Below are 15,901 nucleotides of genomic sequence, written 5' to 3'. Positions count from 1 at the left end.
GTAGCACTCCGGAGGTGCACCGCCCCCCATGGCCCTACTAAAATTGTAATTAGTAGATGGGATGCTGCCATGGGCGATCGCCCTGCACCGCAAGCACTAGCCGCCCCTGGCTGCAGACAGTACCCCTTCGCCTGGGACCCTGCTCAGTGCTCCGGGCCAAGGCCAGAGGGCCCGGGAAAACGGACGAGCCCCACCGCGGAGCAGCGCCCAGCTCCCTTCACGCCTGCTCGCGTGCCGGCGCACTGGCCGCCGCCCTCGCGCCCTGCGACTGGCGGAAGCCCCGCCCCTTGCTCCTCCTCGCGCCGCCGCGGGGAGCCGCTCAGCTGATCCGGGAGGACGCTCCAGCGCCGCGGCAGTGTCTGGCGCCGGCCTGGGGACCAGCCGCGGCGTCTCGCGCTCTGAGCCTCCTTCAGCCAGTCCAGCGCCGCGGCCCGAGCTCGAGACCCCCCCCCCCTCCTTCCCCAGCGCGCGCGCGGCCCCCCTCGCCCTGGGTCTGTAACCGCCGCCTGCGGTGGTTCCGGGCTGCCCGTCTAGCCCCCCCCTCCCCCCACCGCTTCGCTCCGCAGTGCCCGGGCCTGCCCGCCGCGCCCGCCCCGGAGACCCGCCGCGCGCCGCCGTAGTAGCTGGCAGAGGCCGGGATGTCCGGGCAGCAGCAGCAGCAGCAGCTTCCGTTGACGGCGGCTCCCCAGGCCCCGGGGATCGCCGCCCCCGCCGCTGGCGCCGGCCCCGCTCCGGTCCCGGTCCCGGCCCCGGCGGCCGCGCTGCTGCTCCACCCGCCGCCTCCCCCGCCACCGGCTACCGCGGCGCCGCCGCCTCCCCCGCCTCCGCCCGTCGCTGGGCCCCTGCCCGCCATGGGCCTGCCCGCGGGGAGCAGCGCCCCGGCCGCCTTCCCGCACGGCGACCCGGCCCTCAACGAGCAGGAGAAGGAGCTGAAGCGGCGGCTGAAGCGGCTCTACCCGGCCGTGGACGAGCAGGAAACGCCGCTGCCCCGCTCCTGGAGCCCGAAGGACAAATTCAGCTACATCGGCCTCTCGCAGAACAACCTGCGGGTGCACTACAAAGGTGAGCGCCCGGCCCGGACACGGGCCCGGCCCACCGAGGGGGGCGCCCCCTCCCGCGTGGCCCCAGGGCTCGGCCCCACGGGGGAGGGAACCCCCGCTCCTGGACCCAGGGCCTTGCTCCATGGAGCGGGGAGCCCGGCCACGGCTCTGTGTATCGACGCGCACATTCTGGAGGGAGGGGGGCATGTTTACATGCAGGCCACCAGGGACCTCTTGCCCAGCCCCCTGCGCGCCTGGCTTCTCACCTCAGTGCCCCTTCTCCATGAGGCTAGTCCCCTAGTGGGTCCCCTTTTCACCTGGAAATCTCTCTTGGAAAGGGCAGCAGCCTGATCCGGTGTGTGTGTTGGGGGGGAGGGAGAGACATATCGGGAAATATCTTTGTGGAATCTCCTAAACAGTTTACATGATGGGCGTGATGATCCGGATTCCTCTTTTTTCTCTTACCCCGAAGTATAAGCCTATGGGAAAGCTCACCAGATCTTGTCTCCTTTCCCACTCTGGATTTTGGGCTGATGGGCTATAAATTAGTAGCCTTCCTCAGCTTGTCAATTCTGCTATCAAATGAGAGTTTGAGGGCAAGCAGGAGAATAAAGTAGGATCAGCATGGTGTCATGTGTCTGTCTACAAAAAATATGCTTTTTTATTTAGAAGTGAGAACAAGGGCTATAGGGAGTTATAAGATCAGTACATGTAAAACTACCAAACACGGAAATGGCAGGGAGGGGAAGCCACCGAGAAAATACTTCTTGGTCTGTAGAAAATGAAACGTGTATGAAATAATATAATTTAAAGTAGCCCTAATAATAGTCCCTGGGTAAATACTATATGTAATGTAGAGCATGCTTTAGGAAATGTTCAAAATTAATTTAAAATGTAGGAGTGACCTAATCTCATACTCTGTGCTCAGGTTTCTCAGAGATCAACTTACAATATTGTAAGGCTTTTATTTCAGAAGAAAAGATATCCAAATCATATACATTCATGTAAATCTACCAGAGATGACAATAAGGTACTTTAACTGGTGATAGTTGTGAAAAATGTTATAAAAGCTAGTAACTTGAGTTTACCCTGACTTGGAAAAAAAATTCTGTCATTCCAGGCCCAAATCCTATGTAAAAGTGCTTCAGATTCAAAACAGTTTCTGATTGGCAATAAAGGGAGGTCAGATTGCAGTCAAAATGAGTATAGAGGGGAAGGAGAATAACCCTGAAATTCAAGTGAAGTCTTGAAAAACATGTTATGGTTGATTCAAATGGGAGGAAAATGGCACACAAAACATACAACATTCATGACTGCCATGAAAGGTGAGGTGTATTCTGTAAAATCTACCACAGGCAGACACTAATCTATTGTTAAAAACAAAATATTCATTTTAAGTAACACAAAGTTTGAGGCAAACTTATGAAAGTCAGTACATTCAAATTTGATAAGCCTTATTGTAGGCTCTTCTTTGTATTTTATTTGGAAGACAACAAGAGTTAGTTAATATTAACATTGTGTTTTTATCTTTGAAGTTTCTGGCTTTTGTTTGGCTTTGTATGACTTTAAATATTTTAGGAGTATTTTGTATGTACTGGGATCTGGCTGCAATGAGGATTCTCTTACACTTGGCCAGGGTGGGGCTTTATGGATGGCTGGTCTTCCTATTGTATCTTTGTAAACTATTATTTAAAAACACACAGTATATAACAAACAGGTAGATATAGAATCTTTCCGGCCTTTTTTAATGTGAAAATATTGTTTTTCTTTTTCTGTTCCTCATCCTTTTCAGAATGTAATCATGTGTGTTTGAAATATCGATAGTTACCAAAGATATAAAGGGGTAGCTGGTTAATCGGTTACCCAGTAAGTTTTGCCTTACAAGCATGCTTACCAGGATAACTTGTTAACCAATGGGTGTCCTCGCTGGAGCAGCCCGGTGATGTGGCAGGCCCTGCACAGTCAGGCGGGATCAGCCCCTGACCACTGCTGTAGTGTGGTGGCCTTGCCCTCTGGTTTTAACTGGTTAACATTTTAAATGGGATTTTATATTTATATAATGGTTGCATGGTGACCACTGGGCACTTGGGAACTGTGGAGACAATTGTCATAAATGTACATTGACTAATTACTGTTAACCGTACCTGATTCAGAGGTGAAGAATGATCCCAGTAGGGATCACCAGACCAGTCCAGGAGAATGTGGAACAGAAATAGAGTGGGGTGAGGAGTAACTGTAAAACACATAGCCTATAGCAACTTCTCCTTCCAGAAAATGTCCTACAGGTTGGACTCCCTAGTCCAGCACCCTTGGGACTTGATTGGTCCGGATAAGGGATTTTGTTGGACCAGGGGAGGTAATTGCTGGCTCTCCTGCCACGAGCTCCCCCCAGCCGTTGTCCAACCATCGGCCTCCCGGATGACTTTTTCTCCAGCCACTGGCCCCCTCTGCCCTAGCAGGCAGCGCCACTGCCACGAGTTGGGCTCCTGGCCCCTAGCCTGGCAGCCCCGCTGCCTTCATTGTTCTCTGTTGACAGGCCAGGTTCTCTGATTAGCAGAGTCTGTTCCATTTTAGCAAATTGTTAAAATATACTTCTATGCAGCCACAAACATTTTCTCTACAATACAAGATATGATTCCAGAACAAGCTGTACATCAAGAAATCTTCCCCGTCTCCTGTTAATATAAGGATTTCAGTCAATCTAGATATTTGTTGAACGATTCTACCACTGCCACGTGCTGGGTTCCTGTACCCTGCCAGCCTGCAGGGCTCCCAGGTGCTAACCCTCCATTGGGACTCTTTGGTCTTTGAACAGCTGTGATCCTGTTCAACGGTTTAGAGAGTTTCAGCATGTACATGGTTAAAGCAGTGAATGGCTCCTTGAAAACTGCCTGTTTTTCTCTCCCTTTTCCATTGTCACCTTTTAATTTTGGCCTAGTCTATACTAGAATTTACATTGGTACAGCTGTGCGATTGTAAGCATGGACCAGCCTGTAGACAGGCATTTGAGTAGCTTTTATACACGCAGCAGCCTGGCAACCCAAACTTGCTTCTGGCAAAGTTAACAACAAACACCTCCACTTCTATGTATCTATCCGTAATGGGAGAACTAAAAGAAAATAAATGAGCACAAAGAAACAAAATTATTTAAAGATAAAGAGGAGCAAGACAAAACAAAAATAAAACAGAAAAGGACTTGACGATGAATAGAAGATGGTATCAGATGTGTTCTTTCATTGTATAGAACACAGGTTGGCAAGCCCCAGCACGCATGCCACAAATGGCACATGAGCCAATTTCCCGTGGCACACGGTGGGAGCTCAGCCCTGCCCCTTCCCCTGTGCAGCTGGGCACTCGTGCTGAGGCTCCAGCCTCAATTGCGCAGCTGCAGGCTGGAGCACTAGCTCTGACTTCCTGCTGGGGGAGGGTTGGGGTGGAGAGAGGTGTGCATGCATCCTTGGGGCTGCCCCTGATCAGCCTGGGTGTGCAGCTCCCGGGAGGTAATGGGTTAACCCGCTCCCTTCCTGGCTATAGGCTTCTTGCTTCAGGTGGGGGAGGGGTTGGGCCTGCTCCTCAGAGCTGGGGCTGTGCAGCCGGTCACACATGGGGCACAGGCTGTGTGCAGAGGCAGGGAGCTCCTTACTCAATGCCCCTCTGTGCCTGGCCAGGCTGGAGCCAGCTCTGGGCTCTGCCGGAGCCAGCCCCAGAGCTGCAGCTTGCATGCAAGAGCTGGGCAGGGAAGGGACTCTTCCCCCCCCCCCCCCCCCCACTTCTTCTTGCCCCAGTGCTGCTGTTACCCTGCTGGTGAGTGCATTGGGAAACACAGGGATGTGGGGGCTGGAGGGGGTGAAGGAGGATGCGGGGGGATTATGGGGCGAAGAGGAGTGAGGCTGGAGCAGAGGGAAGATGTAAGGGGGAGATACAATTTTACTTTTCTTTACTCCCCACTTTTTTGCCTCCTTCCCCAAGTAGCTATTTAGCTGCATTCTCACCTTTTCTGTGTTATTACCCCAAACTCTCTCTCTTACCGCCACCCCACACCCTGTCCTGTTGCCAAACTCCTTTCTAGATGCTGCTCTTGTCACTCTGTCCTGCATCCCTGTCCCACTCACTGACAGCCCTGTCCCACACATTGGACCCCTCGTTTTTGTTCCCACCTCAGAGCCCAAGGAGGTTCATAAAATCCACTAACTTCAGAGCCCCAGAAAAGTAAATCTGGCCTATAGGAAGCCCTGAACCTTAATCCTCCCTGTCCCTTGCGCTCACCTCATGGGGGGGGGGGGGAGGATGTAGTGCCAGAAGAGTGAGGTGTCTCAGTTGGGGGCCACATCAGTGAGAAGCAAAAAAAAACCTCATCCAAAACCCTCCAACCCTCAATGACCCCCCAACCCAAAACAGGTTCCCTATCCCTGGCATAAATAAAGAAAACATTGAAACCTTTTGTGTTGGACATATTTTACTTTATTTAAAATTAAGTTTGATAAACTAACATGAAAATTAAAACACTTAATCTGTTTAATAATTTAAATTAAACCATTCTCCCCAGCTGCAGCACTAGCAAAATGGCTCAGGTGTAATTATGTAATTAACAGTGAGTTTCCATTAACAACTGGAAGGCTGCAGAAGGATTTGCATTGACCCATGGGGTGTTCAGTGGCGAAAACCCCTTCTCCCCAGGAGAGCAGCACGGCCAAGGTCAGGAGGGTTAAATCTTGGCATGCCACTTTGGTAAGGTTGCTGACCCCTGGTATAGGATGTCACCTATTGCAAAACAATTTCAGATAGGTCTCCAATTAAAGACGAGGTTCAGGCTCTCTAATATTGTCAGGTGTTGGGGCATAGGCAATACACTTTTAGCTATCTAAGCAATGGGGTAGGATCAAGAGATTGTGGTTTGTTTATTGTAAAGATCTTGCTTTGCATATTAGGGTTGGGAAAGATTTTGGGATCCTTGATCAGTCCACTTGACAAATAGATGAAGTTGAGAAACATGGAAGATCAACAAAAGACTTCCTTCTTCCTCTCTTGTTTTTGTACCTTAAATACATTTTTTTTTAAAACTTCCCCTGTTGCCCCTGCAACATTCTGATGGGAAACAGAATTTTCTTGTCTGGAGGCATTTATCTGTGACTGGCACTGTTTTGGGAACTTCATTTTTCCCCCTCAAGCATCTTCCCTCTTCTTTTTCACTTCCTCCTGTTTGTTTCTCGCTCTTTGCTTCCTGTCCTACTTAATGTCCTGAGTGAACTTGCTTCTCTGATGGGAGGTTTTCTTTGTGACATATTGGAGATGAAGGTAAGAGAAGAAAAGTGAGTAAAGGTAAGAAACTCCTGCCATCCAAAGAGCTGAATGAGAGAAGTATAGAGGTTAGTGTGTCATTTGCAGACTACATTTTGTCCATCCAGGTAGTAGTGTGCGGTATCTTAAAATCATAAAATAATTATTTTTTCATAACCGTGTGAAAAAGCACTTTTTAGTTTGTAGTCAGTCCTCTGTTTATTTTTTCAGATCACTTAATTTAAACATACTACCAGATTGTCACATTTGAGGCTTTTGTTTTCTCTAGTTTGAGAGAAAGGAAATCCATATTTCTGATGAAATTTGAGGTTTTGTAATTTTCCTGTGTACCAACAGATAGTCAATACAGAGCTTCAGGTAGACAGACTGTAGTCTTCCAACTTTGACAATTGTCCTGCTTCATTCTGCATGAATAGCATTTGCTGGATCGTTGTTGTTTGTAAGCTTACTAATAGAGTACGTGAATTAACAAAATCTGTCACAAAAAGTGGCATTAGTTACCAGGTCCAAGTGCAAGAGGAAGGACTCTACAGTCTGATGGTACTTAGATGTTGAAAAGAGGCCTTTATTGTGGCAAACAGAAATTAAGGATCATTACCAAAATTATACAATATTATTCCTTACCCCAGGGGTTCTCGAACTTTGTGATACCGCGACCCCCTAAAATGCTAAATGAATTTGTGTGACCCCACCCCACCCTCACTGCCCTGAGTCGTTTCCTCACCCCTTCTCACCAGACTCCTTGCCCTCCTGGGGTTCCTTCAAGGCATTTGCGGTCCTCAACTCCTTCCTCCCTGCAGGCTCCTTCCCTTGTCTTTCTCCTCTGTGCCTCTTTTCTGCTCCGCATCCCTTTGGTCTCTCCTCTCCTCTCCTCTCTCCATCCTTCACTCCACTCCTGTGTCTCCTCTGACTCCCACGTGCCCTTATTTTTCTCCTGATCCTCTGTCCTGACCCAATCCCCCACCCCACTGCCTGAGGAACCCCGCCCTCTCCCAGCTGGGGAAGCGTTCGGTCGCCCGGCAACTGTGCCCTGGCTGGCCCCTCGCACATCAGCTCCTGCGCCAGCCTCACTCTCCCGCTGCCTTTCCTCCTCCTGCAGCTGAGCCGCGCCCCTGGATTCCCGCAGCCCCGGCCAGGCTGCGCGGCTTACCGGCAGCTGCCTTCTGCCACCCCGCTGCTCTTCTCGGCCCAGGGGAGAGGGGTCTCAAGTGGAAAAACTGAATCCAGCTGTGACCCTCTCCCCTCCCCCCCACCCCCCGAAGTTGCTTGCGACCCCCTTGGGGGTCGCGGCCCACAGTTTGAGAAATGCTGCCTTACTCTCATAAAAATGCTTCAGGGGGTAGCTGAGTTAGTCTGTACAGGATAAATTTAAAAAACAACAAATGGTCTGGTAGCAAACATGTAGATGGTGGTATGAGCTTTCATGGGCACAACCCACTTCTTCAGATGACCTCACCTCATAAAAATGACCAGGCTTTGTGTGTGGGGAGGAGCATTTAGCTGTCCTCGCATCCCCTATCAGAACCAGCATAATTTCTTCCAAGAACTTCTGAGTCAGTCACTTAGTTATATATTTTAGAAATTCTGTTTCTTAATTCTGTAACTTTGTTTATTATTTGAAATTCTAAGTTGAGAGAGATGCATTTTTTCCCTATGAACATCAGTAATATTTCACCTAGGTTTCTTATGTCTGTCACATCATAAGTACAAAAAAGGAATCTCCTTAAAAATAAGACTGTTTGGAGTACCACAATCTATCTACAAATGGATTGGAACAGGGGTGGGCAATAAAAAAAAAAAATGCAGCCCACAGAGTTAGTCTTTGGCAGGCCACTGTCACTATGTTTACCTGCACCTCAGCAGGTATCGGAGGATCATGGCTCTGGGGCATCTGGTATTGGCCACTGTCGGCAGACAGGATACTGGGCAAGATGGATCTTTGGTCTGACCCAATATGGCCATTCTTATGTTCACAGCCACTGAGAAGAGTAGTCCTATGTAAGTCAATAGGAGTACCCATCTGGACAAAGGAATACATGACCTTACTCTCTTTAAATACAGCTCGTGTAAATACAATTCTAAAATCTAGATAATGTGGAGAAAAGTGTTGCGATAATTTATAGGTGCTCTTTGTAATGTTTGAGATACTCAGATAAATGTGCAGTGGAATTCACTGTCAATAGTGATAATCACAGGTAATCTAAGACAAAAAATAGTGTATTTAAAATTCAGCACTTACATAGGATTAATAAGGGAATGTTTAAAGGTTCAGATACTTGAAATGTAGTCCATTTTTAAAATGACTTCGAAGTACGTAGGAGTGTTAACTTTATCCAGAGTACTCCTGGCAGTATTAGTGGCTTTACAATTGCATTTTATTAGGTTTTATGCTGCTTTTTTTCTGTTATATGAAAGGCCACATAAATAGCAGAAACTGACTTGAACATTCAGTGGATGCAGCTAAAGCACTGGTGGGCAATAATTTTTTACTGGGGGCCACTTCAGAAATTTTTGAAGTGGCCCCAGGCTGCACCAGAAGTGGGTGGGGTCATTCTTCACTGTTTCCTCACCCACAGACCATGATTGTTGTGGGGGTGGGGGTGCACATGAAGTCTTTGCCCTTTACCCCTCTACCACAGAGGCTCCTCCTAGGCGCCCATGCCCCTGGAGGTGGGAGGAGACTTTGCACTCTCCCGCTTCTGCCCTCCGGCAAATCAGGGCTTGGGGATGGGGGAGTGCGCAAAGTCTCCTCCCACCCTGTCAGGAGTGCTTGGTGCTTAGGCGCTCCTTGTAGGGTGGAGGAAACTTCATGCTCTTCCCCCCTGCTCCTAGGCCCTAATCAGTCTGGGGGCAGAAGAGTGGCAGGGCCTCCATGGGTGAGATCAACCTGCTTGGCGGGCCGGATCTGGCCTGGGGAGGCTCTTTTGCCCACACATGAGTTAAAGTAACTACAGAGTTCACTGTCACGTTTGCAAAGCATACTTGAGAAAATACTTTTTCTCTAGTCACTGTTAGTTATTTTAGGTTTTATTGTCAAACAGGTTAGATTTTTTTTTTTCAACACAAGTGTTTCTAATTTAATGGTATCTCCTTTAAATAGGACTATCTACTCACAAGATTCAGAGAGGCCCCTTTAAGGTTTGGCTACTTAATAGGCCCAAGGACTTCTGTATAGTCAAGATTGGCAATGTAATTTATAGTATCTAAACAGTGAACTACTGGCACTTAAGAACAAACCAAAAATTTATTCTGGAACTTCTAGAGCCATGGATTTGCTTATTACTGTGATTGAATCAGCCTAGGGTAATTATAAATTACCAGTCTTGAGAAATACAATAAGTGCATTCAGTCTTGTAATTTGAGTACCTGGCAGGAACATGACTTGACTGCAGAAAGTAAATAAAAGGTTATGATATGAACTTCAGTTAAAAATAATGTTTAATGATTAAAACAATTTTAGAAAAAAGAGAGATTAATTACACATTCTAATGATAGTACGCAACCAACTAGACAATGAAAACAGTTGGCCAAGGCCAAAAACACAGAGACTAGGACTTTTTGCAGTAGCAGATTGATAGAGCATTTGCTGTTTTGTAACTAAAAGGGCAGGGCTTCTGTTTACTTATTTGTACTTATGTGTAGACATTGTGGTTAATGCACTGTTGAAATAAAAAAAATTCAGAACATGGAAATAAGACCCCTACTGTGCATGTTATAAAGTAACTGACAGTTGTATTGTAGACAGCAGAAACTAAATATCTTGAAATTGTTTAAAGAAATCTAAGTATACTGAGAAGTAGATTAAATTCAATTGTATCATATTTTAGTTTATAAAAATCAGTAAATGCTGGGCAACTGAGAAGCCATACATGCAATGTTTTCAAGATTTATTTTGTGGACTGTTGTCACATCATGTGTGTGCATTTTACTGGAAACAGAATAAATCTTGTTTTATAATTATTTGTGTTCAAATAACTGCAAAACTGTTTTTAAGCACCAAACACTGACTACACTTGTTGACATGTTTATCCAAGTGATCAGTGAAGAGCATATTCTAGAATAGTGGTTCCCAACCTTTTTTATACTGCGGACCGGCAAACCCATTCACAAACTTTTGGCGACCAGCAAAATTAATGAACATGCAAATAAAATGCTACTAGTCCCTAACAGATCAGAATTTGCAGTTATCTTCACTAAAAAAAAATCACAGAAAGAATTCCCCTCTTGCAGTCCCCTCCCCAAGGTGCAAGTGGTGCCTGCAGAGGGAGGGGCACCCTATTTAGCAACTTTAGAAATTTTTTCAGGGTCCTAGCAGCTAGTGCCCGCAAGTGCTACCACTATTCATCTCTGCTCCCCTCTCGCCCCCATGCCCGATGGCATGTGGAAGCTGCCATTGTATCTTCCCCCCCATCTCCTGTACAACCCTGACTCTATGTGTCGCCCTTTCCCAGACAGGCTGCTCTTGTTCCCAGAGACTCCCTCCCTGCCTCCCCTTGCCTTCACTTTCGTGCCCCACCCCCAAAAGTTTCCCTCTATTACACCCCTACTCCCATCCAGCCCATAAGTCTCCCCTTAATCCACCAACCTCCCTTCAGCACCTGCTGCATCCCCCTTCTGTCCCTGCCACACCCTATTACTCTTCAGCGCGTGCCCCCCCCCCCCTTACGTGCCCTGTCCCCTCTTCAGCCCCCTTCTGATTCCCTCCCTGCTACAGCTAGCTCCCCTCCCAGTCCGCACACATTGGGAGCTGATGGCAGCTTCCCTGGGCCTTCTCTGCTGTGAGCAGCCTGGGGCCAAACCCTCTCCCCTTTACTCCAGGAGGCCTGGAGCCCTGGTCCCAGGGAAGGAGGGGGTCTCACCTGCCCCCGAAGCACTGCCTGTCCTGGGGCAGGGGCAGGGGCTGGCTGGGCTGAGGGCACTGCATGGGAAGAGATTCCTGGGGAGCAGTGGGACCGGTCCTGCAGGAGATTCCCCCTCCTGGCTGCAGCTCAGGCTATAAGCCCACCAGCGCCACCCCACCTCACCCTGGGGCTTGGGGATCCAGCCTGGAGCTTGGCCCCCGAGTCCTCAAGCAGAGGGTGCAAGTTGGTCCCTGCTGCTGGGCCTGAGCCATCAATTGCGTCCCCTAGCTCCTGCTACTGCTGCTGGGTTTCTGGTAAGCAACAAGTTCCCAGAGCCCCTGCCAGCTGCTACTGGATCCTAGTGCGAGACCTGCCCTTGTGCTCAGGTAGCATGTCGCAGTCCAGCAGACAGCAGTTCGCGGCCCGCCACCAGTCTGTGGACCAGCAATTAAGAACTGCTGTTCTAGAAAACATTCATCCATACACAGCTTCATACGACGTTCCATACACACATAATGAGAGTAAGATTAGAATTTTTTTATAAGTTTAAGTAAATTGACTACTCAGAGTAAGCCCTACTTTGAGTGACTGACTTATACACTGTTAAGCTTGCACTTCTCGAGTTTACTAATTTAAAATCCCAAATGTATTTTAATATGACTTTGTTTTGCAGGTCATGGCAAAACTCCAAAGGATGCTGCTTCAGTTCGAGCCACGCATCCTATACCTGCAGCCTGTGGAATATACTATTTTGAAGTTAAAATTGTCAGTAAAGGAAGAGATGGGTAAGCATTAAATGTACTTACTTGGTTTTATATTATTTTTCTGCCTTTCTGGAAGAGTTGCACTTTACATATTTGTACATTTCCATACCAGCTTTCATGTAATCAGTCTGACTACTTAAAAATCAAAACACGTTATTCAGTTACAAATACTTTATAACTGCTAGATGGTTCAGGAGATGAGTAACCATGCATACAATGAGCTTTTCACCTCTCACCATTTTAAAGCTAATCTTATTTGTCGGTGACCAGAAATTACCATTTGGCAGGCTGTGTCAGATGAATTAGTGGTCTTAGTTCATATCCCAATAGCTAAGTTTCCTGGTTATTAAAAATGTCACAATTAACATCCTTGTGGGCAGTTTTGGCAGAGGAGTTAGAGATTGAATGGCCACAAACACTGAGCCTGCACTTTTAGGTGGAGCAACCTAGGCTAGTGAGTGGGCTGCATGAGTGGCCTGCCTTAATCTCAGTGGGCTGCAAGATTGTTATAACCAAGAGAGTCTCCCAGGAAAGGATAGTTTTGATAACTGCGTTTGCATACCTAGAATGCAAGATGTGCTGATTGAACCATAGCAGCACTTCGATAGGATGCAGAGGGAGCATTTTGCTCTTCCAGTCAATGTTGTGTGCAATAAGCATGCCCCTCACGTCACGTGCTCTTGCTTTGTGCATGTCACTTTGGTAATACCAGTACGGAAAAAACTATGCTGATGGAAACCAGTGGAATCTGGCTACCTTTGGGTCGGCAACAGTAAACAAAGTATCTCATGGGCCACACACACAGAACACAGCCCAGCCTGCCTACCACTAGTGTAGTCCTTTCACAATGTTATGAAAGCAGGTTGTCAAGCTAATATTAAAGGCCTTGCACAGCTGCCAACAAATACTGTGCATTGTGTGGCTACATAGAGAAGTTTGTTGTCAGTGAACTGTCAATCCAGTACCTTTTTCAAGTACTGTGTTCATTTTAAAAAGTAAATGACATTTGTGTATATTAAACTACTTGCCATTGAACTGTTGTTGAAAACATTTCAATTGTTAAAATGTGCTGAATAGATGATCAGTAATTAAGCTGTGACTCTATGGGAAAAACATAGGGTCTCAAACAGTTGAGGAAGTATGGCTGCTAGTTTCCAGAGTCTTTGGATTGTGAAAGTTGTCATAGCTCTGTCTTGTATCTCCACAATTTTTAGGTTGCCTTAATAAAAAGGCATATTGTGACAAGACATAGCAAAGTAAGGCAGGTAACGAACGGCTTGCTGGGAAAATTCCTAAGTATACATAAAAAAAATGGATTGGACAAATATGCCTCTACTATATGGAGAATATTTCTTTCGTTTTTTGGTGGGGAAGGGAGTTTCAAAACCTGTAGTATTTTTTTTTTCACTTGTGGGAACTGCCTATTATAACACTTTGTGGTGTTTCCCTAACAAAAGGCAAGTAATCACTATTCCCCAATGTGGTTTAGCAACTATATTGTGATAGCACCTAAAGGCCCAAGTAATATTGGTGTTTTGTTGTTATAGAAGTTGTATAGTCATGTGATTGACTTTGAAGTGCCCTTTGCCTGGATTTTTTTGACAGCTCTTTTCTCTTACCAAGTTTATGCAGCTTCAGTTAAGGTGTCAAATACAATTGATTTCACTTTGTCCCATCACTTGACCATCTTTTTAAGGCACCAGCAATTCCTCCCTGCCTTTTTGAGGTAATGAGTAACTGTGTTCTAAAGTCTCTGATGGGTAAGCTGTGCTAGTCTGTAACTGAAAAAAAAAAAACTAATGGTCCTGCAGCACCTTAGAGACTAACAAAAAATGTAGATGGTATCATGAGCTTTTGTGGGCACAACCCACTTCTTCAGGTGAATGGAGCAAGGGGTCCAGAATTACAAATAAATACCAAAAAGGTTGGGGGGGATGGTGAGGGGAAGTGGTGGGAGGGGAGAGAATCTTGTCAGTTAGCGTGTCCATGCTAAATGAGGCTAATAGTGGGCTGTAAGTGCCTGATACTTAACTTTTGATTTCATTAGCGTATTGAATGTAGCAGCCCATCCAGGTCAGGTCTTTGTACAGACCTTGATTAAAGATGTCAAATTTCACTAGGTAGGGACATAGAGAGAGGACAGCTTCTGAACAGAATATAGAGCAAGAGACAGGAAGCCAGCTGAAGAATGGTAGGAGGAGTTGAAGGTCAGAAGAAGTTGTTTACCAAAATGTTCTTTTGGACAGATGAGTTGTGAGTATTTAAAGTATTATGTATGACATGTCCATGAAAAAAATTGGTAGTGAGAATAGTAAGGAAAGAGTAGATTTTGATAGTTAATGTGGAAGAAGTAATAAAGACTGAATATGGGATAGGGATGTGAAGGTTTAATTGCTGAGGCTCACAGGTTAATGTTAATTGGTGGGGGCTGGTGCAGCTCCCCGCTTGTCTGTGATGGGCTGGGTACCCCCCACAAGGAGGGGCTGCTCTAACTGGGCCATGGTGGTGCCTACAGTGGTGGGAGCTGGGGGGCAGCTCCAGCTCAGTCCTGAGCAGGGAGTCCATACATCTGGGCTGGGGTCCCCAGCTTTCTCCTCCTTCAATTGGTTAAATAATATGTTTAACCAGTTAGCCAATTAAATGGGATTTTAGATCTCTAATATGGAGTGGGATGGGGTAAAAGTGATTTATAATTCAAATTACACTGTGGTTGCAGGCCTGGGAGACAGAAAAGATAATAGTAACCAGTGGAGATAATGGAGGTGGAAGAGAGAGAGAGAGATGAGTGTGGTTTTGGAATGGATAAATTTGAGAAGATGGCTGCATACAAGGGTGCCCTAAAGTTTTCTTTTGGAAGCTTAGAACTCTGTAAAATAACTTTTTTGGATATTCTTAATGTGATGGCTTCTGTGGCTTACTTAAATCCCTCTGACAGTTGAGCTAGCTTGGTTTGTTTTTCCAAGTGTGTGTGTCAGGATACGTCTGCAATGAAATAGCTATTCTGGGTGGCTTCAATTATGGCACTCTGATATCAATGCTAGCTATAGCAAAAATGCGGATTTTTCCTATTGCCATAGTAAATGCATGCCCTCAAGAGGCAGTAGCTAGGTAGCTGGAAGGAAACCTGCCCCCTAAAGTCTACCAACATAGCTTAAGACACAAGGCAACAAGTGACTGTAACAAACAGTAGAAGGAAAGGGTAAGGAAGAAGGAAGGCAACAGTGTTAAGATTATAAGCTCTTCTGTCTCATATATACCTCACACAGTGAAATTGTATTGTAATTCATGATGGTCAAGGAGCTCATAGATGCCGCTGCAATACAAATAAACAATGCACAAGTTGATTGTTTCTAATCTTAAAACGTGTTAATATTTCCTGATCCCCAAGACACAGGATGGCTGGAGACTCATAGTGGATCTCAGAGCACTGAACACATTTGTGAAGGCTCAAATTCAAGATGGTCACACTAGCAGCAATTATTCCATCTCTGGAACAGAAACATTGTTTCTCTGTCTTTAACTTCCAGGATGCCTATTTTAATGTTGATTCTACTTTCCCACTGCTGATTCCTCCAGTTTACCCCAGGTGAGGGCCATTACTAGTACAGAATACTTCATTTCAGCCTTTCATTGGCTTACAGAGTATTTTCCAAAGTCATTCTCTCTCTAGTAAGCTCACCTATGCATACTGGAGATCATGATTTATCCATATTGGACAACTGTCTTCGTATGGCCCGCTCCTTCGATGATGCCCTATGGGACCGGCAATGGGTCTATGGAAATGCTCACTAAACTAGAGCTACAAATCAATATCCAAAAGACAACTTTAACTCTGGTACAGTATTTAGAGTTTATAGGGGACGATCTCAATTCCTTGCAAGCGAGAACACTCCTCCCACATCACAAATTTCACAATCTGTTCATGCTCACAAAGGCAGTTCAAGCCAGCCCATGGACA

The 15,901-nt window shown here is 46.5% G+C and overlaps 1 protein-coding gene across 4 annotated transcripts in view; it reads left to right on the top strand.

The window, feature by feature from the left end:
- The first annotated feature begins 295 nt into the window (after positions 1-295).
- The window catches only part of RANBP9 (RAN binding protein 9), a 60,471-nt gene continuing 44,865 nt past the window's right edge, over positions 296-15,901 (top strand). For all 4 annotated transcript variants that reach the window (XM_075921183.2, XM_075921181.2, XM_075921182.2 and 1 more), the window contains exons 1-2: positions 296-1,062; positions 11,853-11,964. In XM_075921183.2, the coding sequence (XP_075777298.2) occupies positions 639-1,062; positions 11,853-11,964 (536 nt within the window). In that variant the 5' untranslated portion in view covers positions 296-638. The remainder of the gene's footprint in view (positions 1,063-11,852; positions 11,965-15,901) is intronic.

This window comes from Pelodiscus sinensis, chromosome 2, assembly GCF_052426305.1.
Source record: "Pelodiscus sinensis isolate ZL-2025 chromosome 2, ASM5242630v1, whole genome shotgun sequence".
NCBI classification, from domain to species: Eukaryota; Metazoa; Chordata; order Testudines; family Trionychidae; genus Pelodiscus; species Pelodiscus sinensis.
Note: the sequence above shows the minus strand (reverse complement) of the source record. Positions and strands in the feature narration are given on the sequence as shown.